The 26,961-nt window shown below is 44.1% G+C and overlaps 1 protein-coding gene across 1 annotated transcript in view; it reads right to left on the minus strand.

The window, feature by feature from the left end:
- Positions 1–26,961, minus strand: part of nek11 (NIMA related kinase 11) — a 254,128-nt gene that overhangs the window by 221,368 nt on the left and 5,799 nt on the right. The window contains exon 2 of the mRNA XM_033048704.1: positions 15,721–16,032. Coding sequence (XP_032904595.1) covers positions 15,721–15,887 — 167 coding nt within the window. The 5' untranslated portion in view covers positions 15,888–16,032. The remainder of the gene's footprint in view (positions 1–15,720; positions 16,033–26,961) is intronic.

The raw sequence follows: 26,961 nt of genomic DNA on the forward strand, positions 1-26,961 counted from the left end.
TGATTGGCATGGATGAATTGGGCTGAACTGCTTCTGTGCTGTATGAACTCTATTTGCCATCACTTAACTTTCATAAAACCTGAAGATGGGTCCCAGCCCAAAATGTCACCTTTCCATTTTCTCCACAGACCCGTTGAGTTACTCCAGCATGTTGTGTCTTTCTTTGGTATAAACCAGTATCTGCAGTTCCTTTTCATTAGATTTCATAAATCCACCGGCCCTATTTTGATTCGAAGTCTGGCATTGCCTCATTTTAAAGTACTTTTCTTGTTTTAAAATCTCTTATCATCTCCAACTTGTTCCTCTATGACCCAGAAATGTCAAAATAGCCTTAAGTTATAAATTTTCCATAGTTTTACATTTTTTGTTTTCTTGAATACATTGGTATTAAAACTTTAGCACTAGGATTTTTTGGAGAGGTTATCATGTAGTTCATAAGTGATTGGAGCAGAATTAGGCCATTCGGCCCATCAAGTCTACTCCATCATTCAATCATGGCTGATTTATCTTTCCCTCTCAACTCCTTTCTCCGGCCTTTTCCCCAAAACCCCTGACACCCTTAGACATTAAGAATATGTCAATCTCTGCCTTAAAAATATCCATTGATTTGGCCTCAGCAGCCTTCTGTAACAATGAATTCCACAGAATCACCACCTTCTGACTAAAGAAATCCCTCAACTACTCTCTTATGGTATGTCCTTTTTTTCTGAGACTGTGGCCTCTGGTCAGAGACTCTCCACTAGTGGAAACATCCTCTCCACGTTCATTCTATTTAGGCCTTTCACTATTCGGTAAGTTTCAATGAGGTCACCCTCATCATTCTAAACTCCAGTGTGTACAGGCCCGGTGACATCAAATGCTCATCATATGTTAACCAAATAATTCCTGGGGTCATTCATATAAATCTCCTCTGGATCCTCTCCAATGCTAGCACATCCATCCTCAGATTTAGGGCCCAAAACAGCTCACAATATTCCAAATGCAGACTGACCAGTGCCTTATAAAGCCTCAGCATTATATCTGTTATGTAGTAACATAATAGCCCGATAACCAGTGTCCAGCTTGACAGCAACTCTATTCAATTCCTGGTCTAGAGACTTGAGCACAATAGTCCAGGGGATGCTGCACTGTTGGAGCCGTTGTCTTTTTGATGCAATGTTAAACTAAGGCCCCATCTGCTCCCTCTCAGCTGGTTGCAAATGGCAGTACTTCAAAGAAAAGCAGAGATATTGCAGGCTGTGTCCTGGTGTGCATTAATCCTCCAGATTATTGCTTCATCCTCACGTTGCTTTTTCTGAGAGCCTGCTGTAACATCTCCGCTACTGTTCCTTCTTCACAAGAAGGAAACACTTCAAAAATAAATTAAGTGAAATGCTTTGCAATGCTCTGCAGTTATGAAATGTGCATTGGAAATGTAATTATTTTATGCAAGATGTTCTATCATTTGTGATTGCAGAGATCTTGTTATGAACTAGTTATATTAGATAATTCAAAGAGCAATTTAAAAGGTCATGATTACTCTTGGTATTATTTCATATCTGATGTTTACTCACAGAAGGGAAGAGTAGAATTTCAGAGACTTGCATGGCAGAAGTGGAGAGTTCTGGGTGCAAGAAACTGTTGTGTTTTGTCCCTCAATACTTATCTTCCCATTGAAGCATATATTAATAAAACTGACTCTCCGAAACCTTAATAAAGAATGGCATGGATCTGCTCAGTTGAGCTACATAGAGCAACAGGATCCTGGCTTTGATTCTTGACTTCAACAAGGTAGCCAAAAGAGTGCTAAAATTGGCTATCAGCCAGTGACAGAGTAAACACCAGCACTTACCATTGCCTGACCTTTGCTGTTGATCCCTTTCGCAAAGTTTGTCTTCTCATCATTCCTGTGCAGAACGTGAATTCAGGTTGGATATTATGGCACAGTGGTAATGAAGCTGCCTCACAGCACCAGAGACCCAGGTTCGATCCTGACCTCAGGTACTATCTGTGTGGAGTTTGCACGTTATTTGGGACTGCGTTGGTTTTCTCTGGGTGCTCCGGTTTCTTCCCACATTCCAAAGACATGTGTTTGTTGGTTAATTGGCTTCTGTATATTGCCCTAAGTGTGTAGGATGTGAAAGTGGGATAACATTGAAATAGTGTGAATGGGTGATTGATGGTCACTGTGGAGACAGTGGGTGAAAGGGCCTGTATCCAGGCTGTATCTCTAAACATAAATAACTTCCACCTTCCAGAATGTGCCTTTCTCCATCTTCCAGACCAACCACCACTAAATTCTCACCGCGTGTAGGAAGGAATGACAGATGCTGGTTTATAACCCCCCCCCCCGGTCACTACGGAACCTCGCAATTTCTCACTCTCACCTCTCGCCTAATGTTGGCAGCCCTGCCATTCCATCATGCTGATCTATCTCTCCCACCTAACCGCATTCTCCTGCCTTCTCCACATAACCCATGACACCCATACTAATCATAGAGTCAGTGTGATACAGTGTGGAAACAGGCCCTTCAGCCCAACTTGCCCACACTGGTCAACATGTCCCAACTACACTAGTCCCACCTACCTACGTTTGATCCACATCCTCCTAAACCTGTCCAATCCATGTACCTGCCTATATCAATCATATCAATAGGTATTATTGATCATATCAATAGGTCTTATTATTGATCTTAAACTGAGCATCAAAGAACATGAGGAGCATATGGCCTTAATAATAATAATAATATATCTTTTATTGTCATTGCACGTCAGTGCAACGAGATTTAGTGTGCAGCTCCACTGATGTACAAGAAAGGTAAATAAATACAATACATAAATAAACAAGCTGAATTGATTGACGTGACCATCTGAGGGAGACTGTCCAAAGGGGGTGGGTGGGGGGGCACTCATTAGGGCCGGTTCAGAGCCGCTATGGCTCTTGGGATAAAACTGTTCCTGAGTCTGGAGGTTCGGGCGTAGAAGGCCTTGTAACGTCTGCCGGAGGGAAGTAGTTGAAACTTAATGCTAACTCGCCTTAACTCCCCTTTTGACAAAAAGATTATCTATCCAGGTCATGTGTACATTCAAAGGCTATACTGACCTGCGCTACTGAATTCCAGACCCATTGCTCTGAGAGATGCAATTTCATCTTAAACATTTCTTAGCTATTGCTTAATTTCACTGAGCATGTACTCTGCCAAGCCCCCTCACCTCTCATTCTTCCCACAGAATATGGGCGCCTCCTACTCAATCTTTTTTTCCATTTGACAATCCCATCACATGTCCACCCATAGTCGGGCCTATTGAGGCCTCCGCAGTAGCCTTTATGGAGGCCCGATGTTCCAGACCGTTCTCGCCGGATGATGGTGCTCCGGTGTCAGGAGAATCCTCTCAGTGGCATGGGAAACCTGGAACGGCCGCTTCCTTACCGGAGACCGCGGCTTCCGAAGCCGACAGGCCGCGCTTGACGGAGCTCCACCACTGGCGATCTCGGCGAGAGATCCCAGGCTCCCGATGTGAAGTTCAGCGCCGCCACCCGCAGCTGGCCGCTCCACAGACCCGCAGCTCCGCAATGTTTTTCTCGGCGGTCCCAGCATACCGGAGTTCCAGCGCGGCGACCTGGACAAGGCATCGCCCGCTCCGCGATAGCGCTCCAGCACTCCAGCGCTGTGCCGCCGCCGAAGCCGAGGCTCTGGACGATCCCCGACAGGAAACGTCGCTCCAGGCCCGCTGGTAGGCCGCGAGGACGGGTCGAAGTTGCTGCCCGGAGAAAAGCCGCCTCTCCGACCAGTAGGGACCCTAAAAAGCAGTTTCCCCCTCCCCCCACCCCCCAACCCCACATAAAAAAGACTAGAGCTCCAGAAACAAAACACTAAAACTCACTAAAAATTTAAAAAATGAGGTGAAAAAAACGTACAGCTGTAGGCTGGGCAGCCATACCATACAGGACGGCGCCCTACAGGAAAGATGGAGAGATATCTAAAAATTCTCCAGACCCCATAAACAGATGTGCAATCTAACATAATCTCTTCCTTAAGTTTGCGGACGACACAACCCTGATTGGACTGATCCAGGATGGGGAGGAATCTGCCTACAGACAGGAAATTTCACAGCTGATGTCCTGATATCCTCAACAACCTAGAGCTCAATGCACTTAAGACAGTGGAATTGATTGTAGATTTTAGGAGAGCTCCCCCTCCCCTCACCATCAACTGCACCACAGTCACATCTGTGGAGTCTTTTAAGTTCCTGGGAACCCATCATCTCCAAGGACCTTAAGTGGGGGGCTACCATCGACTCCACAGTCAAAAAGGCACAACAGAGGATGTACTTCCTGCGGCAGCTGAGGAAGCACAATCTGTCACAGGTAATGATGGTCCAATTCTACATGGCCATCGTAGAGTCTGTTCTCCCCTTCTCCATCATGGTCTGGTTTGGCTCAGCCACCAAACACGACACCTGGAGGCTGCAGCGAATCGTACGATCAGCAGAGAAGATTATTGGCTGCAACCTTCCCTCCATTGATAATAATAATAATAATAAATTTTATTTATTGGGCGCCTTTCAGACATCTCAAGGACACCTTACATAGATTAACAGGAATATAAACATATAATCAGAATAAAATAAATAATAAAGACATCACAGAAACACAAATTAAAAACAGAATTCAGTCCACTCTCACTTCACGGCAGCCATCTTGGACAAAGACTAACAGGATTACCATACAGACAAAAAATCATCCCCCCACAATGGATACCACTGTGGGGGAAGGCACAATGTCCAGTCCCCAACCCCAAGTTCTCCCCAAAGTCAGGCCTATTGAGGCCACCGCAATTGCCTCTACGGAGGCCCGATATTCCTGGCCGTTCTCACCGGGTGGTGTTGCCCCGGCGTCGGGAGAGTCCTCTCAGCGGCTGGGCCACCTGGAACGGCCACTTTCTAGCTGGAGACATTGATGAAGTGAACACTGCAAGGGCCAGGAAGCGAGCGGGTAAGATCATCTCTGACCCCTCTCACCCTGGCCACAAACTCTTTGAATCACTTCCCTCTGGAAGGCGACTCCGGATTGTCAAAGCTGCCACAGCCAGACATAAAAACAGTTTTTATCCACGAGTAGTTGCTCTACTCAACAGCCAAAAATTTGTGGCCTCCCTTTGATCTGGTATTTTGTTGGTTCACATGCTTGATCAATGGTGTTTTATCATTGCCTTATTATTATTAATGTTTAGTGTTTTCTGAGTCATTCGTAACTGTCACTGTAAGTCATGTTGTTACTTGTGGGCAGAGCACCAAGGCAAATTCCTTGTATGTGAATACTTGGCCAATAAACTTACTTACTTACTTAAATAAGTATTTTAACAAATTTCCCTGTTTACCGTATATGTGTTGAGATCCAGCCCAGGTTTAGCAAAAATGTCAGTGCCAATGAGGATTCATCACCAGATATGTTCATTCCACAGGCACTGATAACTTGCTAATAGCTCAGATTTTCAGCCTGAACCGTTTAAAATCAAAGTAGTACTGTCATGCAGGCACAAAATAATGCTAAATTAAATTAATTTGCTCCTTTCAAATCCAAATCCACTTCCCAATAAGTGCAGACTGTTAATTGCTGCATTATTTTTGAACTTAAAAGTATTAAAGCTCTCTAAATGAAATACTCTAGATGGTACTTTACTGAAGCATTACTCACTTGCATGCAGGCTGATTTGTTTTTGTACTATCATAACCAATGCACCACAAGTGCCCCCTGCAGGTAGAGTTCACAAATTACAGTAATACTCACACATCAGTCTAAAAGAAGATTGACAGGAAATAATTTGCTGAGGGATCATAGAATCATAGAATCATAGAAAGTAGGTGCGAGAGTAGACCATCAGGTCCGTCGAGCCCGCACCGCCATTCACTCATGGCTGAACACTAAACAGACACACTTACCCACAAACAGTAGACACAAGACACAGAACACAAGACACTACCCTCCCCTCTATACCGCTATCACCCCTCTCCACCCCAAGAACCGCGTGATCTCCTGGATGCAGGCAAGACGCAAACTGGCCGCTCTTCATTGACAATTTTGTGATTGTGCTATGACTGAATTATTCTGGCAATCCAATGGCAAAGCACAGACCTTCTGCATTTCCCTAGCGAGACACCTTTAAAAACATAGATGCTGGAAACACGTTCAGAATTCCAGAGATCCATCACCCTCCTTCCCTCAAATTCTCTCTTATTGAAAATATCCTTGTTTGTCTTTCTGTCCCACTTCTGAAGAAGAGTCACACCCCTTAAAAATGGTAACTGTTTCTCCTCTCACAAATGTTGCTTGATGTGCTGACTATTTCCGAGTGTTTGGTTTTGTTTCGCTAGTCCAGCATATGCAATTTTTTAATATTTTCTTCTACCAGCTGGGGTGAATGACTTGAAGTGGGGAATCTGCCCAATGAGCCTGCCTTTCTGGCACAAGATCAGCAATTGACCAGATACATTCAACTTATTTTGTTATTGTATACAAGTAGCTAAGTCACCATGATAGACATGCCAATATTGGGACTTTACAATATGGAGAAATGTAGACTTGGGCACAGACTGACCGAGAAGAATTTTACCAAATTTAGTTCCCCCAAGATTGCCAAAATTTTTCTGAAGAAAACATCACCCATCTCCTTCTCTCCAGAGATGTTGCCCATCACGCTGAGTTACTCCAGCATTTTGTGTCCATCTTTTAGTGTTTCTAAATCTAGGTTCTTGCCTTCTCACAAGTCACCGCAAGGTTTTGGATGAAGTGGAGAGTGTACATTACAAGATAATGCGATTAAGAGGGACAGACTGGATTGGTTGGAGAATCAATAACTGCCCTTAGGTTTAGTTTAGACATACAGTGCAGAAATAGGCCCTTCAGCCCACCGTATATTAACACTATCCTACAACCACTAAGGACAATTTTTACATTTACCAGGCCAATTAACCTACAAACCTGGACGTCTTTGAAAATCTTGGAGAAAACCCATGCAGGTGACGGGGAGAACGTACAAACTCTGTACAGACAGCACCCGCAGTCGGATCGATCCCGGGTATCCTGGCACTGCATTTGCTGTAAGGCAGCAACTCTACCGTTGTACCATTGCGCCATTGTACTGCCAGGTAACACTAGAACATTTATTCCTAACTAGTTAAATATTTCAGACAATACTATTGTGGAGTTCACTACAAGATTTTCTTAGTGACAACGAAGAGCAATGTTAAAAGCTAAAATGTGGGGCGCCTTTAAAAAAACCCTCAGGAATTCAGTGCTAGGTTTACACAATTCCTGGTATCATCAGTCTGCTACGATTTTAATGCCGAGAAAAATTGAATGGCATATAAAACTAGCACCTAACTAATTCAATAAATGTTTTTAATGGATGTGTTGGGATGAAATTGCCTCAGGTTCTCAGTGAACTTCAGTGTGCAAACATGTGCAATACATCAACAAATGGGAGGAGGAGAGTGCCACTAGCATCCAATGCATACAAACATTCAGTACTGGAGACATAAAGCAAATTTCTCTCCCAAAATCTTTCAATATTGACAGAAATATTTCAATCTCCTTCCCCTCCCCTTCCTAGCTCTCCCATAGCCTACTGTCTCCGCCGCTTCCTTTCATCCCCCCCCCCCCCCCATCAGTCTGAAGAAGGGTCTCGACTCGAAACGCCACCTAATCCTTCGCTCCATAGATACTACCTCACCCAGCATTGTTGTCTACCTTCAATTTTGACACCAGTTTCTTGAAGCAGGATTTCCATAGTTATCTTAGTGGGCTGCTTGGTTGCATGCAAAGATGCAATCCCAAACAGAAAAAAAAGTTAATTCTAATCTATATTAACAATTACGTTAGATTTACCCAACTGGAAAACCATCTCCACAGATAGTATGTTTAAGAAGGAACTGCAGATGCTGGAAAATACAAGGTACACAAAAATGCTGGAGAAACTCAGCGGGTGCAGCAGCATCTATGGAGCGAAGGAAACAGGCTTTTTCCTTCGCTCCATAGATGCTGCTGCACCCGCTGAGTTTCTCCAGCATTTTTGTGTCCACGGATAGTATCATCAGTTCATTGTACTCCACCTTTGAAAATGATTTACTAAAGTTATCTTAGAATTAACCTTTTTACAGCACGTATCTTACTGATGGACCCAGTAGAATATTTAGATGCATCCAAGAACTACAAAGCACTCAGTGACCTGCCTCTACCGGCCTCAATGACTATCGAGCAATAACGTTTACATCCACAAAAAAAAGTGCTACAAAAAGTTGGTTATGACACAAATCAACTCCTGCCTCAGAAATGACCAGGATCTGCTTTAATTTGTCAATCACCATAACAGGTCAACAGCAGATGCTAGTTCGAACTGTTCACAGGCTCCCTGTTGTGTTCTGGGCTCTCTGGAGAATAGAAACTCATACGCCTGGCTGCTGTTCATAGACTGCAGCTCAGTGTTCAACACTATCAACCCCTCTTCCACAAACTCATCTCCAATCTCCAAGACCCAGCCCCTTTGCAACTGGATCCTTAGCTTCTTCATCAGCAGACCTCAGTGTGGATTGGTAACAGCACCTCCTCTTCACTGACCGCCAACAAAGGTGCATGTTTATAAATGATCCACAACAACACACATAGTGAACATCAATCTTTATTCCACAGGCAAACAAGAACATTCAAACAGCCAGCCAGCCAGCGAGAGAGAGCTGACTGACCTTGCTAGTGAAAAGCTGTGTGGTATCATAATACCATGTAAAGGGTGGCATCCACATATGTGTAGTGGAGATTATAAATGGCATGGATTAATAAGGGTAGTCTACAGAACACATCGGGGCCTCATGTTTAGCCCCCCTGCTCTACCCTCTTTACACTCATGACTATGATCAGTTCCCTGGCATCCATGCATTTGTCGACGACACAACTGTTGTTGGCCGAGTCACAAGTGCCAGTGAGCCAGGTTACAGGAGAGAGACAAAACCACAACCTTTCACTCAACATCAACAAAATCAGGAAACTGATCATAGACTTCAGAACGGAGAAGTTGGAAAGTTCTTATTAATGTTAAATTTTTGTTTCACAGAGAATGCAAGAATCAACCGAGTAATCACAAATTATTCGAATTGAATTCAGTTCTAGCCATCACTTGGGCAAGTTTGGATTGATTAGTATGGAATAGGGCAACATAGTGGTGCAGCGGTAGAGTTGCTGCCTTAAAGCACCAGAGACCCGATTTGATCCCGATTAAAGATGCTGCTTGTACGGAGTTTGTATGTTCTCCTTATGACCATGCAGGTTCTCTCCAGGAGCTTAATTTTCCTCCCACACTCCAAAGATGTACAGGTTCGAAGGTAAATTTATGCTAAAATTTGTAAATTGTCCCTAGTGTGTAGGATAGTATTAGTGTATGGGGTGATTGCTGGTCGACGTGAACTCTGTGGACCGAAGGGCCCATTTCCATGCTCTATATCTAATACCGAACTCGCTTATTGTACCAACATGTAATAAAAGGCCATTGCACAATTTGCCTTTTTAACTACTTGCTGTGTCTGCCTGTCAACTAACATTAGTGATTCATACACAAGAACACCAAAATCCCACTGTGCTCCTTATTTTCAGGCATTCTCAGTTTAATGGTCTGTTTTATTTTCTCCTACCAAAGCGCATTTTACACTTTCCTACATTAAAGTCTTGTTTTCCAAGTTTTTGCACACTCACTCATTCTATCCAACTCGTATTGTAGATGTACTATAACAAATCTGTCAAACATGATCTATCGTTGAATTGCTAATTCAATTATTTCTTCCCCAAATCTCGACTCCTGTACATTTCCAACAACCGGTGTTAAATAAACTGGCTTATAGTGTTCTGTGTTTTGTTTGTTTTTGTTTACCTCCCTTCTTGAAGAAGGCAGTTATATTTTACAACTCCCAATCTGATGGTCAATTCCTGGAGTTTATCCAAACCTTCAATTAATAAATCTACTATCTCAGCAGCCACTTCCCTTGAAATCTTTGGATGGTCCTGGCAACTTGTCTGCTTTAGGCTCACTAGACTTTTACCGTTGCTTTGGCTTCATGATAGAGATCATTATAAATTCACCCCCCACCCCAATTAGTAACGGACACAAATTATTTGTTTAAATTATCTGCCTTTTATTTATTTCCCATGACTAATCCCCTGTTCTCACTCCCCAACAGTCCCTTGTTTACTTGAGCTACTCAAGAAGCTTTGGCTGATTGTTTTGATATTTTATTAAATGTTTTCCCTCCTATTAGCTTTTAATCCCATCACTGCATGTTTCTGAGAAAAACCCAGTCCTTTGGTTTTCCCACTAACTTTTGTCACTTCATATGCTCCAATTTTGATTTCATGTTTTTCCTTTGAATTTGTGTTAATCACAGATGGGTAATTTCCCACGGGAAAGAGATTACAAATGTTTGGAGAAAGGTTGGAGGAATGTGACCAAGTGGATTGCTTTTGCCTCGAGACCAAGATATGAACAGACCTAAAATCTGTGAGTGCTCAAATCATAGCGTATTTTTTGCCAAACGCCTTAAATGCATGTCCTCGTTACCCACTCCTCCACCACAAGCAACAATATTTCGGTATTCACTCCACCCGAAGTCACAGTGCCAGACCCTTTAGCTCAACTCATCCTTGCCGACCAAGTTGCCTACCCGAATTAATCTAATTTGCCTGTATTTGGTCCATATCCCTCTAAACACTCCTATCCATGAACCTGTCAAAGTTTATTTTAAACATTGTATTTGTACCAGACTACTAGTTCCTCAGGAAGTGTTCCACATACTCAACACTCTTAAATTTAATCCTCTTTCATTGTTAATTTATAGCCTCTAGTTTTAGACTCCTCTTGCCGAGGAAAAAGACTGAACCATTAACCTTATCTATACCCCACATGATTGTTATACCCTGGACACAACCCTGTTTCACCCTGGACACAAATTCTTTCAATCACTTCCCTCTGGAAGGCGACTCCAGATTGTCAAAGCTGCAACAGCCAGACATAAAAACAGTTTTTATCCAGGAGTAGTTGCTCTACTCAACAGCCAAAAATCTGTAGCCTACCTTTGATCTGGTATTTTGTTGGTTCACATGCTTGATCAATGGTGTTTTATCATTAATGTTTTATTATTATTAATGTTTAGTGTTTTCTGAGTCATTCGTAACTGTCACTGTATGTCATGTTGTTACTTGTGGGCGGAGCACCAAGGCAAATTCCTTGTATGTGAATACTTGACCAATAAACTTACTTACTTATACCTCTACAAGGTAACAGCTTAACTTCCTATGCTCCAGGGTAAAAAGACAGCCTTATCAGCACCTTCTGCTAACAGAAGCACTCTGGTCCCGATAATACTGCCAATCTTTTTTGCACCCGTTCCAGCTGAATGATATCTTTCCTATAGCTAGACGACTCAAACTGCAATCATAAAAGACACTCTTTTCAATGTCAAAGGCATACTTCTGTCTTGGTAGAGTGATCATAAAAAACAATATGCCTTGGAGAAGAGAAAAGTCCCTTCAAAAAGTAAAATCCAATTCACATTCCCTCCCACTCAAACTGTAAAGCGATCCCTAAATTCTTCTCTCAAATAGAAGATGGTTCTGTGGGCCTCCAAGTACCAGACATAAATCAAATGATATTTGAAATAAATGTCAAACCTAAGTTTAGATGGAAAGACAATACAACAGCTGATTTACTGCAATATTGAGTGGCTTCTTCCTTCTCTGTCCCCTCAGAGTATCATCCCACCGATCCCAATAATGAAAGACAAACTCAAGTTACCTTTAAGAATATTATCGTATTCAGAAAATGTCACCAAGTGAATTAAAGTTGCAAATGCCTGTGAGAAACACATTGCAGCTGTACTAACAAAGGAATTAACACATCACAACCAAGATCTGAAACTGCCTACTCATTACATCTGTTCAAACCTTGGAAGTACATCAAGCTTTTATATTTTTAAAAAAAGGCAAATTTAGCAACTTTTATAGAGTTTTAATTTTGAAGGAGGAAACTTTTGGGAGGGGGGTTGTCCCATTTTGCAAGTCCCATAGACATGGAGTCCCTAGATTTACCAATACTTCAATTACTACGCTTTAAGAAGTCGGGCAACAACTCTACAGTTCGGTTCAAAAATGTTCTTGCTCCAGTCAGAATCAGATTTTATTCGCCAAGTATGTTTTGCAACATACGAGGAATTTCACCGGCCAGGTCAATCATACAATTAAAAGCAACAGACACAAAAACACATTTTAACATGAACATCCACCACAGTGACTCCTACACATTCCTCACTGTGATGGAAGGCAAAATAAAGTTAAAGTCCTTCCTTTTGTTCTTCCTCGGTCGGGGGCCTCGAGCCCTCCGTTGACGGGATGGTCTTGACCCCCTGTAGCCAGCGGAGTTCGGGCCTTCCGCGTCGAGGCGATCAGCTCCTGCATCGGGGGGTTGTCAGCTCCTTCTGTGGCTTTAGAATTACCATCAAGGCCTCTCCCGAGACTGCGAGCCCTTGATGGTAAGTCCGCAGGCAGCGGTGGGAGCGACCCCAGGCAAGGGATCCACTCCGATGTTAAGTCCACGACCCGCGGTGGGGCTCACGACAGTCCGAGGAGGCATCCAGCTCCAGCGATGGTAGGCCGCAGAGCCCGGAAAATTGTTCACATCTCCGGGAAGGCAGGAACTTGAAAAAAAGTTTCCCCTGATTCCCTCCCCCCTCCCCCACATAAAACAAACCGAAGTACATTAAAACAAACTTTTAACAAATGCTAAAAATAACAAAAATATGAAAAAACAAACAGACTGCCGGCAGGGCTGCCATCTCCCCAGCGCCCCTGGTGGTCAGGTTTCTGTCCTCCTTGTTACAAGGGCAGCTAGCTACACTTCAAAATTTTATTCATTTACTGCAAATCACTGCACACCCTCATCCTCCTGACAGTCTAATAAACCTCTTTTCCAGTTCTAACAAAGGGTCTTTGACCTGAAATGTTAACCATTTCTTTTCCCTCCAGTTGCAGACTGACCTTCTGAGCTTTTCCAGTTTTTATTTAAAATCGTAGTCCTTGTACAGCATGGAAACAGGCACGACACCTGACCGAGGCTGCACTGACCCATCTCATTTCTATTCTCCCCACATTCTCTGCCGGCCCCCACTTCATTAATTTCTTCCGCAAGTTGGCTTTCTACAATACACGTTCCTTGACAAATGTAGCTGAAAGTAGCTTTCAGAATAGAAATAATTCGGCTTGCTTTGAGAAAGCTCACACATACCTCAAACACTAAATGTAACTCCAAGATTCCATTTTTTACTACAAATGATTTAAAGAAAATTTATGGATCCAAAGATCTACACAAGTCCTCTCAGATATTTTGTCCCGTGCACAAACATCCAGTACAAAACGGGAGAATCACACTGGTGTAAATAATGTCTCAAAGTTGTTTGTTGATAGGTTTACTTCACTGACTTGCAAGCTACAATATTTCTTCCTGTCCCATGCTGCTGGCAAGGTTGATTGGGAAACCAGAATCCTTGCTGTCAATGGTTTAATACAAATTACTTGTCAATGCAAGTTTGGAGGGAGGGGAGTGGGGAATGTAGTGGGATGGAGTTACAGCACACCTAGCAATGCTGCTCCTAATGACATCTGCTATTAAAGTGGGAATGGCAAGGGAAAGAGGACAGCTTGCACTGATATTTTGGGATGGTCAGGCAGCCTGCCAATATGTTGATAATGCATCACAGCTTTCTCAGCCTACACACGAACAGGTTCATGAGCAGAAGGGAAGGTGGAAAAACAATTTTCAGTTTGCCAGAGATGACCAACTGCAGCATTTAGGTCATAAATTAAGTTTGCTTTTTTCCACATATAAAGCAGGGAAGTAAATTATGAAAACACCTTTCAATCAATTGCAGCCTCTTGGTTCCATGGGCGGAAATCCCGGGAGATGGGGGGGGGGGGGGCAGAGGGACCACGTCCCCTCCATGTTTTGAGAGGTGGGGGACAATCCCCCAATGTTTTGTAGTAAGGATTTTGAAATTCGGTGAATTTTTTTTTTTTAAATCTCCGCTTTCCCCGAAAGAGTGGGGGCGGGACCGATGATCAAGGGCGCCGATTGGACGAGAGAGACGTCAGTCAGCAGGCAGTGCGGGGGGAGGGGGCATGATGATTCAGCGCGATTATTGGAGGGAGGTGTCGGTCAGAGGCGGAAGTAGGGGTGGGTGGGACTGAGGATAGAGCACGGTGATTGGAGGAGGGAGATGTCCTGGTGGAGTAAAGATCATAGAGCGTAGCTTGAATCGGCTTGTTTGCAGGGACTTTCATCATCCAGCGCAGCTTAAAATCGGCCGTGGGATCTTCCATCGCCCCGCAGTCAAATTGATGCGTCCAGGCGATCGAGGCTCCCGATGTTGAAGCCCCCGCCGGACGATGGAAGATCCTGAGGTTGGTTTTAAGCCGCGCCGGGCGATGAAAGGCCCCGCGAACGGGCCGATTGAAGCCCCACGATTTGGGGCAGACGAAGTTGCTGTTGCTGGAGTTCAGAGTCGGTCACCAACCAGGTCAGCTCCCAGTGTTATCATCCACAGGGCCCCACGGCCGAAGACTCTCCTGTGTGTGCTTGCATGCGGCCACCAAGAAATTGTGCCCCCCCCCCCCCCTCCATGTTTGAGAGTGATTTCCACCCCTGCTTGGTTCTATATAGACCAAGTTCCAAATCAATCATTTGCTATTCTCAATTGTTACTTTAAAAGAAACATAATTAAAATTGCAAATGCACAATTCTGCAAAACAACATTCAGGGAGATTTTTTTTTTTTATCCTCGCAAATTGACTTTTCACACGCAAAAAAAAAAAATCTAAGAAGCACAAGAGGTTTATAAAATGTAATTAGGTGGCAGTAAAACAAACACTATGCAATGCAGTAATTTTTCATTAGTATACTTCAAAATAAGATTTTTCTGGTTCTGTGCAGTAACTTTATCAGCATTGCTCCTTATCAAGGCCATGGTATCTTAGTTAAGACAGTGGAAGTTTGTCTAAACTATATTTGAAGCAAAATATTTTTTGTAAACAATCTAAACCACCCACGTTCTCTCGATCATTGACAGATAGCTTCTCAAAGATGCTAAAAGGTTTAATCAAAAGCAAGAACCAGGGCAGTAAGCACCTGGCAATGCCACCACATGCAAACTCTCTTGCAAGGCACGCAATATATCGGTTGTCACCGTCCTAATCAAGGGAACACAGTGGAAGTACTTTCACCACATGGACAGCAGTGCCTTAAAAAGATAGATTATCACTAGCTTCAAGGGCAGTAAGTACAGTTTTTGAGAGTGACATGCCCAAACCAAAAGTTGTTTTTCTCTCTGCAGAAGGCCAAAGATATAAACCCCAAAGAAAAGCATGCAATTTTATTTCAATTTAAGAGGATGAAAATATAAAATTTCCCTATCTAGCCACCAGATTTGTCCCCTTGAAATTCATTTCAAAATCTTAGATTCATTTCACAAGATAAAAATTGGAAGCTTATGAAAGGACACGAAATTATGGGACATAGGAGAACATGTGATAACATCCTTTCACCCATGTTATTCAGCACCCATAACATATCAGCAATCTTTTAAAGCTACAAATAAAACTAAAGATCGTGTACCATTAACACCGTAGTTTTAAATTACAAAGCTTCAACTTACAGCGCTTCTCCTTTTTGGCATTTCTTATCCAGTACAAGGTAAACCATCCCAAAACTGCCTCTGCCAAGTTTTTCTTGAACCAAATATCTTTGTCCAATCAGTGACCCGATGCAGTCCTTTGTTAAAGTATTGGGAACAGCTTTTTCAGCTTCTTGAAACTTCGGCATATTTCTCCTCTCACGGTGATAGGGGCAGTGTTCCTCCAGAATTTGTTTCCAATATCGAAGGTAAAGAGTCTCCTAAATTTAAGTGAAGTTGACCGAATGCCAAGCGATTGTTACGCAATAAATTTGGCCAAGCCTTTAAGTATACCTGGAAATAAATGATAGAATAAACTTAGTATTGCACCAATACAAATTTGACCAAGCTAAGAATTACTACAAATTATGTGAAACAAACTATATAGTGATAAGTGAATTGTCTATTATCTTATCACTAAGTAACATCAGTTAATAAGCAGTAAAAGAATGTGTGTGAAGCAAGATGCCCTGTCAAAGTTGAATGCATTCAACAACTTTGGTATGGTATTGCCATATTGACAGGCAAATAAGGGACAAATATTGACCAGGACAGCAGAGTGAATGCTATTCTTCTTTATAAAATATTATCCTGGTACTGGGGCCAAGGATTAGCAGATGGAATTTAACTTTGACAAGTACCATATGATGCATTTTGGCAAGAGTGTTGTGGAAGAGTGAATTCATACATATTTCCATAAAATTAATATTCAGTGGTTAAGAAGGTGTTTGACACATTTGCCTTCATCGATCAAGGCATTGAGTACAAGAGTTGGGATGTCATGTTGCAAATGTACAAGATATTGGTGAGAGCACATTCAGAGCATTGTGTGCAATTCCAGTCATTGTACTGTAACAAAGGTGTAATTAAGCTGGAAAATGTCAGTAGCATGACATTGAGACTGGAGACTTGAGTTATAAGGAGAGTCTGGATAGACTGGTGCTTATTTCCCCCTTGAGTGTAAGCGGCTGACAAGGCTTGGGAGGTGAGGGTGGAAGGGATACTTTATGGCTTAGCAATTATGGCCTCGCTCGAGAACCCGAGAGAGGCCACGGCGGGTTGTGGCCCAGAGGACCCGAGCGAGGACGCATCTTCAGTGCGACTGGGCCAGGAAAGTGGTGGTGGGGGGGAGGGGGGGGAAGGAGGAGAGAGGAGGGGGTTCCAGAATAACGCACCCCCCATTGTGAAGAAACTGTAGGGGAGGTGGAGAGGGCGGCAACTTCCTCCCTTGCGGGGGTATTGTGATGTCATTCGAAGCTGCTTGAAGAATCTGTGGCCGTTTTGACAAGTTTAATGATGAATAACTTTTAAAATATAGCATGAAATGTGAAGGGAACCTGTTCATTGCGTCAACCGGGTTAATGCGAGTAAAAATGTCAACTCTAGTGCGTAGCGGTTTGACAAAGGGAGAATAACACACACATACAAGATGAGACTTTTATAGGTATCGAGATTGATGATCATTAAAGCCTCTGTAAATACTGCCTGACCAACATCGTTCCTCCAGCAGTTTGTTTTTTTGCTCTAGATTACAATCACCTGCAGTCTCTTACATCCCATGAAGACAATTCACTGTCAATTATGTCACCCAGTAAATCAGTTTAGAAACCAGTCGTCTAATTACAAACAAAAGAGTGCATTCAAAAAGTATTCAGATCCCTTCACTTTTTCAACATTTTGTTAAGCGGCCTTTTCACGGGGCGACTTGACGCAAGAGTTAACCGGAGTTTAACATCGTGGGAACCTCGTGCGATAACAGTGCGGCATTCGTGGACCACCGTGGACCACCGTAGCGCTAACGGCAGGTCATCGTGTAACTTGGTCACTCGGGAGAAAATTCAAGAAAGTTTGAATTTCTCCAAGAGTGACTTGTACACTTGTGGTTGAGTATTGCAACATTATATGAACGTAGTGGCCAGTGCGATATCCGTAATAACTCTTGCGGGTACCGTGGGAACTCCTGCGAACGGTGAACCCGGAAGCTGGACAGAGGGGACAGAAGGTGAGTAAAAATTATCTTATGTGGGATTGAATTTAAAAAATAAATAAAAATAAAGATTTGCATCCGCATATGGACATCAACTTATTCATGAGTTATGTTAATGAGATTCAAGAAAATAACTATAATCTTTAAAAGGGACTTTACTGAAAGGTTACGCATTTTTATGGTCCGTGAGAAATTTTTCACATGTACTTCTTTGAGAGATACAGGTCGGAGTCCTCGGGTCCAGGGGTCCGGAACGCTACCAATCAATGTTGTACAGAGACCCGTGTAAGGAGTGAACTGCACATGCTGGTTCAAACCGAAGACAGACACAAAAAGCTGGAGTAACTCAGCGAGTCAAGCAGCATCTCTGGAAAAAAAAAGCTGATGTTTCGGGACGAGACACATCTTCAGACTCAATTCCGATTAGGCTGTCTGAAGAAGGGTTCCGGTGTTGGGGGAGTCCAGAACCAGGGTCCTAGTTTTACAGTCTACCGTGGGAACTCTTTAACTCAGTAAAGTAAAGTAGCCTTTATTGTCATATCAGCGCACAGGCAGCAGTTGACTGTTGCTCTATTCAGTTTCCCAGGGGGTCGGGACGGGACTGGAGTTGGGAGGGAAAGGTGGGGGAGTCGAGGGAGAGGAGGGGGAGACAGATGGGGGTGTCTTCATTTACTGACGGCGGGTGTCTGTCACTGAAACAGGCAGGTGAGATTTCACATCCACCTTGTGTGTGCCTCTCTCTCTCTCTCCCTCCCTCTTACACAGGCTGAGAGACTCTGCCTCTGTGAGTGTACGTCTCTTTCTCCCCCTCTCCCACACACAGTAAGACCGAGGTACTGTGCTCAGTCCATCTGTGTCTCCCACATACACAGTAAAATATGTCTCCAAATGAGCCAATTCAACCAAGGGAGGATATATATAGTGTGTGAAAAAAAAAGTTACATCATTTGTGTCACGTGTAGTTCACGATGTTCATTCAAGATTTAACGGGAAAGCTCGGGAAACGGACAAGTTCACTCGCACAAATAGCAGAAATGCCGAGTACCGTGGGAACTCTTTATCTACTGCCGTTATATCGTGCGAGACTCGTGCTGGACCACGACCTCTTCACTCTGGTGACATCTTGCGTCAACTCGCCCCGTGAAAAGGCCGCTTTACGTTACAACCTTATTCTTAAATGGTTAAATTCATTTTTTATCATCAATCTACACACAATACCCCTTAATAAAAAAGCAAAAACAGGTGTTTAGAAATTTTTCCAATAAATAAAAATAAATAACTGAAATATCACATTTACATAAGTATTCAGACCCTTTACTTAGTACTTTGTTGAGGCACCTTTGGCAACGATTACAGCCTCGTCTTCTTGGGTATGACACTACAAGCTTGGCACACCTGTATTTGGGTAATTTCTCAGATTCTTCTCTGCAGATCCTCTCAAGCTCTGTCAGGTTGGATGGGGAGCGTTGATGCACAACTATTTTCAGGTCCCTCCAGATGTGTTTGATCAGGCTCAAGTCCGGGCTCTGGCTGGGCCACTCAAGAACATTCACAGACTTGTCACGAAGCCACTCCTGCATTGTCTTGGCTGTGTGCTTAGGGTCGTTGCCCTGTTGGAAGGTGAACCTCCGCCCCAGTCTGAGGTCCAGAACGCTCTGGAGCAGGTTTTCTTCAAGGATCTCTCTGTACTTTGCTCTGTTCATCTTTCCCTCCTTTCCAACTAGCCTCCCAGTTCCAGCCGCTGAAAAAACATCCCCACAGCATGATGCTGCCACCACCATGCTTCACCATAGGTATAGAAACATAGACATAGAAAATAGGTGCAGGTGTAGGCCATTTGGCTCTTCGAGCCTGCACTGCCATTCAATATGATCATGGCTGATCATCCAACTCAGTATCCTGTACCTGCCTTCTCTCCATACCCCCGATCCCTTTAGCCACAAGGGCCACATCTAACTCCCTCTTAAATATAGCCAATGAACTGGCCTCAACTACCTTATGTGGCAGAGAATCCCACAGATTCACCACTGTGTGAAAAAAGTTTTTCTCATCTCGGTCCTAAAAGACTTCCCCCTTATCCTTAAAATGGTATCGGCCAGGTGATGAACGGTGCCTGGTTTCCTCCAGATGTGATGTTTGGCATTCAGGCCAAATAGTTCAATCTTGGTTTCATCAGACCAGAGAATCTTGTTTCTCATGCCTTTTGGCAAACTCCAAGCAGGCTGAGATGTGCCTTTTACCGAGGAGTGGCTTCCGTCTGGCCACTCGACCATAAAGGCCTGATTGTTGGAGTGCTGCAGATATAGTTGTCCTTATGGAAGTTTCTCCTGTCTCCACAGATGAACTCTGGAGCTCTATCATAGTGACCATCGGATTATTGGTCACCTCCCTGACCAAGGCCCTTCTCCCCCGATTGCTCAGTTTGGCCGGACAGCCAGCTCTGTGAAGAGTCCTGGTGATTCCAAAGATCTTCTATTTAAGAATGACGGAGGCCACTGTGCTCGTCTGGACATGCAATGCTGCAGAAATTGTTTTATACCCTTCTCCAGATCTGTGTCTCAACACAATCCTTTCTAGGTCTACGGACAATTCATTCGTCTTCATGGCTTGGTTTTTGCTCTGACATGCACTGTCAACTGTGGGACCTTGTAGAGACAGGTGTGTGCCTTTCCAAATCATGTCCAATCAATTTAATTTACCACTGGTGGACTCCAATCAAGTTGTAGAAACATCTCAAGGATAATCAATGGAAACAGGATGAACCCAAGCTCAATTTTGAGTGTCATAGCAAAGGGTCTGAATACTTATGTAAATATGATATTTCAGTTATTTCTTTTTAATTACATTGCAAAAATTTCTAAACACCCGTTTTTACTTCTTTATTCTGGGGCATAGTGTAGGTTGATGATTAAAAAAATGAACTTAATCCATTTTAAAATAAGGCTGTAATGTAACAAAATGTGGAAATATAAGTGGTCTGAATACTTTCTGAACACACCGTATGTACATGTTATTGTAGGAAAAGCATACATTTTAATGGTACTCCTTCATCCCATTGTAGTTTTTCTTTGGGAAAAGAGCTCTATGCAAATATAGTGGCCAGTCTACCTACCAACAGGGCCGACCTTAGGAGGTGCGGGGCCCAATTGAGAACATTATTCATAGAAATAAATAATTATAAATGAGTCACGTGTCGTGAGTAACATGACAATTCAGGGAAGAGTTCCTTTCACAGCGTGTGGGGAGTCTAGCCGGGGTAAAGTTGCGGGGAGGGAAGGAGCGTTGAGAAGGAGGGGGGTCGGGTTCATGCCCGTAACTCGCGCACTCACCGCTGCCGCAGCGCTCCGGGTGCCACCGTATTGTGGCCGGGGAGGGAAGCAGCTCGCGTGGCTACGAGCGGCCGCCATCACCAGACAGCGGAACCGACTGCCATCTCAGCGCTTTCTGCCGGCCCGCTCACCTCTGGCAGTGCTCTCCGTCTGAACAGTGAGGAGCCCAGCTCAAGAGCAAAGTTCATAGAGCGGAGCGGGTGATGGATAATATCACAGTGGGCAGTGGAGCTTACTCCCGTGTCAGCGCGCACAAGGGATCAATTGAGGTTACTCGCCCTGACAAATGGAGTAAGCTCCACCGCCCGCTGTCCTGTTATCCATCGCCCGCTGACCCGCTCTTGAGCGGGATGATCCCCGGCCGACCCCCTCCTTCTCAACCCTCCTGCCCTCCCCGCAACTTTACCCCTGGACAGAATACCCACACGCTGTGAAAGGAACTCTTCTCCCCCCCCCCCCCCCAGCAGCAGCGCTGTCCTTTTACAGCCACTTCCCATCAGCTGCTAGAAATGAGGGATAGACTTGGCTATACCTCAGTGCAGCAACATCGTTCTTGATGTTGCTGTACTGAGGGTTAACAAAGTCTATCTTTCTTGGCTAACAACCAAGATGCAGGTACATTTTCTAGCAATATTACAAAATTTTGAGATTAAAAAAATCAAGTCTGCAATTTATCCCATCAGATAAAACATAAAAAGAAGTTTCATTTGACACCTAATTCGGTTTCATATCTTCAGTATTAAAAAAAGTTATGGCCATTTTCATACTCAGAAATTAGCATCTTGTTTCCTATTGCTTTTCCATTGACTTAACACAAAAGCTGTGATCGAGGACAGTCAAAAGCCCATAACTTTCTTAAAAATTAAGAGAACTGAATGAAATGATCAGTTATTATAGATTGAAGCATTCTGAAACAAATATAAATCATCTTACTTGGATGACCTGAAATTAAAGCATATAATTAGTTAATTACCTAATTGTAGCTATTTACAAAATTGACCATTGTGACGGAAATAGTAATAAACACCCAGACTGCCTTGAAAATTCAAAAATGTGAGATTTTCAAGATCAGAACTTTAATATAATTGTATTATATGCTGTAAGTCCGTAACATAGGTAAATAATTACAATTTCTAGCAATAGACCAGGTCTTTATGAAGATCAGTTGATAGCTGGTACATTGGCATATCATAATCAGTAGCATCATCATACTCCTCAGATTGTAACCAATAAACAACTCTGTACATCTTGTTTTTCCTCAACTTTTCAATTTTGGCATTGTAAACTACAAGTTTTTGCTCTTCAAACCATGCATGACATGCCTTTCTGCCCACTACTTTCCCATTAAGAATGTCTTGTAGATTCCATTTCTTAAGAAAAGGATAATTTTTAAATGGGTTTTAGGAACTAAGGTCCGTGAGGCTGAGGTTGGGAAGGGGGGGGGGGGGGAGAGACGCTATAAGCCCCCCATGAGAAATGTTATCTAACTCTGAAATTGAAGATAGACAAAAGCTGGAGTAGCTCAGCAGGACAGGCAGCGCAGCAACTCTGGAGAGAAGACCCTACTTCAGACTGAATTGAACTCTCGTCGGTAAGAGTGCTTGTGATTGTCTGAAGAAGGGTCTTGACCAGAACCGCAACCCTCTCCCCAGAGTCCCTGCCCGTCCCGCTGAGCCACCACAGACAGGGAGTTGAAGGTAGACACAGGGGGGATGCACCTCCAACTTCAGAGCCAAACAACAGAGTGCTGGAGGAACACAGTGGTCAAGGCAGCACCCGCGGAGTGAACATATCACTTATCAGGAGCCGCCACGGGCCAGAACTCTTTCCACTCCCCTCTCCACCCCTCTCCACCCCCCCCCCCAACAGAAAGGAACCGCAGATGCAGCCATCGCCGCAAAACGTCTAAGAAGGAACTGTAGATGCTGGAAAATCGAAGGTAGACAAAAATGCTGGAGAAACTCAGCGGGTGTGAAGCACTGTCCCACTGTGCGAGTTCACCCAAGAGCTCTCCCAAGTTTTAAAAAAATCAATACTCGTGGTAAGCACATAGAATGAACATAGCGGGTACGTCGGAGCTCAGGACGTTTCAATACACAATAGGTTCAGGAGCAAGCCATTTGGCCCTTCGAGCCAGCACCGCCATTCAATGTGATCATGGCTGATCATCCACAATCAGTTCCTGCCTTCTCCCCATATCCCCTGACTCAGCTATTTTTAAGAGCCCTATCTAGCTCTCTCTTGAAAGCATCCAGAGAACCTGCTTCCACCGCCCTCTGAAGCAGAGAATTCCACAGACTCACCACTCTCTGTGAGAAAAAGTGTTCCCTCGTCTCCATTCTAAACGGCTTACTCCTTATTCTTAAACTGTGGCCCCTGGTTCTGGACTCCCCGAACATCGGGAACATGTTTCCTGCCTCTAGCGTGTCCAAGCCCTTAACAATCTTATATATTTCAATGAGATCGCCTCTCATCCTTCTAAACTCCAGAGTGTACAAGCCCAGCTGCTCCTTTCTCTCAGCATATGACAGTCCCGCCATCCCAGGAATTAACCTTGTAAACCTACGCTGCACTCCCTCAATGGCAAGAATGTCCTTCCTCAAATTAGGGGACCAAAACTGCACACAATACTCCAGGTGCAGTCTCACTAGAACTCTGTACAAATGCAGAAGGACCTCTTCCCTCCTATATTCGATTCCTCTTGTTATGAAGGCCAACATGCCATTCCTTAGCGCTAACAGTAGGTACTCCGGAAACGTGGTAACTCGTGAAGATTTTTCAACAGGTTGAAAAATGCCCACAAGTAAAATATACTCAGGATGTAAAAATTTGATAATTTAACGCAACACCATAGTAGCTCGTGAGTTTACCGCAGTAGGACCTGGTGTCCTATATCACTATTGTATGTTCATGATGGAAATAAGAATACTCTGTATATTCATTACCTTTGAATTGTAGTTTTATGTAATTCTCCCATAATTTCTGAGTTCCATTTCACAATATCTATCAGACATACAGAATGTTACAAGGTAATTTCTTGCCCAAACTCAGTTGTATCTTTCTATCTCAATAAATATCACAAAATATGCCATTGTTTCAGCCACATTATGACAAAGTGTGAAGATGGCGGCGCTGGCTTAACAGCTGCGACCCACCTGCAGTCCGTGTTTTTTTTTTTTTTCTTTTTGTTCCTTTGTCATGTTTTAGTTAATTTTGTTTTATTAAGTTGTGTATGTGTGTGGGTGGGGTGGGAGAAACATGTTTTGGTCTCTTCCTTCAGGGGATGCAACTTTTTTTCTGTCGTATTCCCCGTCTCTGCCGAGGCATAATGGCGGAGCTGGCTGCCTCGGAGCTGTAGCGGCGGCAGCAGCGGCAGCGGAGACCCGACTCGGCCCTGGAGCTGTGGCGGTGGCAGCGGAGACCCGACTCGGCCCCGGAGCTGTGGCGGCAGCGGAGACCCGACTCGGCCCCGGAGCTGTGGCGGCAGCGGAGACCTGACTCAGCCCCGGAGCTGTAGCAGCGGCAGCAGCGGAGACCCGACTCGGCCCCGGAGCTGTGGCGGCGGCAGCAGCAGCAGCAGAGACCCGACTCGGCCGCGGAGCTGTGGCGGCTGCAGCGGAGACCCGACTCGGCCCTGGAGCTGTGGCGGAGGCAGCGGCAACGGAGACCCGACTCGGCCTCAGAGCTGTGGCGGCGCCGGCGGCGGCAGCGGGGACCCGACTCCGCCCCGGAACCGTGGCAGCAGCAGCGGAGACCCGACTCGGCCTCGGAGCTGTGGCGGCGGCAGCGACCACCCGCGGAGTTTGAACCGGCCCGTTCGCGGAGCACGGTTGAGCCGCGGGATTTACCATCACCCGGTGGGGTCACAACATCTGGAGCCTGGATCGCCTCGGCGCAGAGGGAGAACAAAGAGGGAAGAGACAGAGACTTTAAGATTTTGCCTTCCACCACAGTGAGGAAGTGTTTGGTGAACTCACTGTGGTGGATGATAAATTTGTGTTGATTGTGTGTTTTTGTCATTTTTTATTATATGTATGACAACAGGACTAAAGGAAATTTCGTTCAGACCGAAAGGTCTGAATGACAATAAACGAATCTAATCTAAAATATAGAATGTAGGTTATTTGTTATCAGAAATCCCATCCCAGAAACAACAGTACTTAAAGAACACTTGTTTTACTAATTTAGGAGCATGTGCCCTAACCGTGCCCTAAACTGATCCATATCCAACAAAATGTGTGATAATTGCATAAAATGTATTATTGTCTAAGAAATTTGGTGTGGAATGATAATCCATCTCAGTACTCATTTAGGCAAGTCCCAAGCTATAGATCCTTTTCCCCCACCCCCCAATCCCCCTCACCCGATCTTCATTGGACCTACCATTTGACTAATCTTTTACTCAGCTGCTGTAACGTTTCCTTCCTATCAATATCTCTGTGTAGCATTTCGGTCCCTATCTTCCAATTCCCACTTTGAAATAAAATATAATTTGACTTAAAATTTTTGCAGCAGGATCGCTATACAGATGCAAATATATGGTATCGAACGATGATTGAAAATGCGTGGGAATCAACTAATCGCGATTCTGCTGCGAAATGTTTGTCGAACTTTGTATTTTATTTCAAAGTGGGAATATGGAGATAGGGACAGAGATGCTACACAGAGATTTTAAGCTTTTCGGTGAACTCACACAGTGGGACAAGGCTTGAGGCAGCATCTATGGAGCGAAGGAAATAGCCGGGTCTGAAGAAGGGTTTCGACCTGAAACGTTGCATATTACCTTCGCTCCATAAATGCTGCCTCACCCGCTAATTTTCTCCAGCATTTTGTCTACCGCAAAACGTCAATGATTCCGAGAATGCCGAGAGAGCTAGAGAGAGAGAGGTGGGGAACGGGAGAGAGAGTGCATGCGAGAGAGAGAGAGGGAGGGAGAGCAAAAGACAGAGAGACACAACGTGGGTCAGTAGGTAAATTGAATTACTAACCTGCTGCAGACCAAGAATCTCACCACGTGGACTTTAGGAGGGCACATCATCTGAGGACGTACACACCATTGAGGATAAATGGGGATACTGTGGATAGTGTGAGCTGTTTTAAATACCTGGCAGTCCACATCTCTGAGGATATGACATGGACATCACACGCCGCAGCACTCGTGAGTAAGACAAGCCTTTACCACCTCAAGCAATTGAGGAAATTCAGAGTGTCTCCGAGGATCCGCCAGTGCTTCTACTCAGCGGCTGTGGAAAGTATCTTGTCCGGAAATATTACAATCTGGTTTGGGAATTGCTCTGCCTAGGACAAGAAGGCTCTGCAGAGTAGTGCATTCGGCCGAACGCACTATGGAAACTTCACTCGCCCCTCTGCAGGAACTATACATCAGGAGGTGCAACTCCAGAGCCAATAAGATCATGGGAGACCCCTTCCACCCCTGCAACGGACTGTTCCAGCTGCTACGGTCAGGCAAACGCCTCCGTTGCCATGTTGTGATAACGGAGAGGTTGAGAAGGAGTTTCTTCCCAGAGGCCATTAGGACTGTAAACTCCTATCTCACCAGGGACTAACTTTACTGTACCACTCTACTGCTTTTTTTTTTTTAAATTGCTGTTTTTTTTCCCTCCGCCCACAATATTTAATCTGTAAAATATGTGATTCTGTTTTTAGTTTGTTTGGTTGTTAGTTTGTTTGTCTTTTTGCACAAAGTCGGCGAGCATTGCCACTTTTCATTTCACTGCACATCTCATATGTGTATGTGACGAATAAACTTGATTTGAAGTAGAAGTCCTCAATCATGATGGTGAGTTTTAAGAAATTCTCAATGTGTCATCAATGCATCGATCTACATTCCTCAGTAAATGTAATTATGTTTTCATGAAGTGTTAATGACGCCGCGTGAATTGTATT

This window comes from Amblyraja radiata, chromosome 2, assembly GCF_010909765.2.
Source record: "Amblyraja radiata isolate CabotCenter1 chromosome 2, sAmbRad1.1.pri, whole genome shotgun sequence".
Classification (NCBI taxonomy): Eukaryota; Metazoa; Chordata; class Chondrichthyes; order Rajiformes; family Rajidae; genus Amblyraja; species Amblyraja radiata.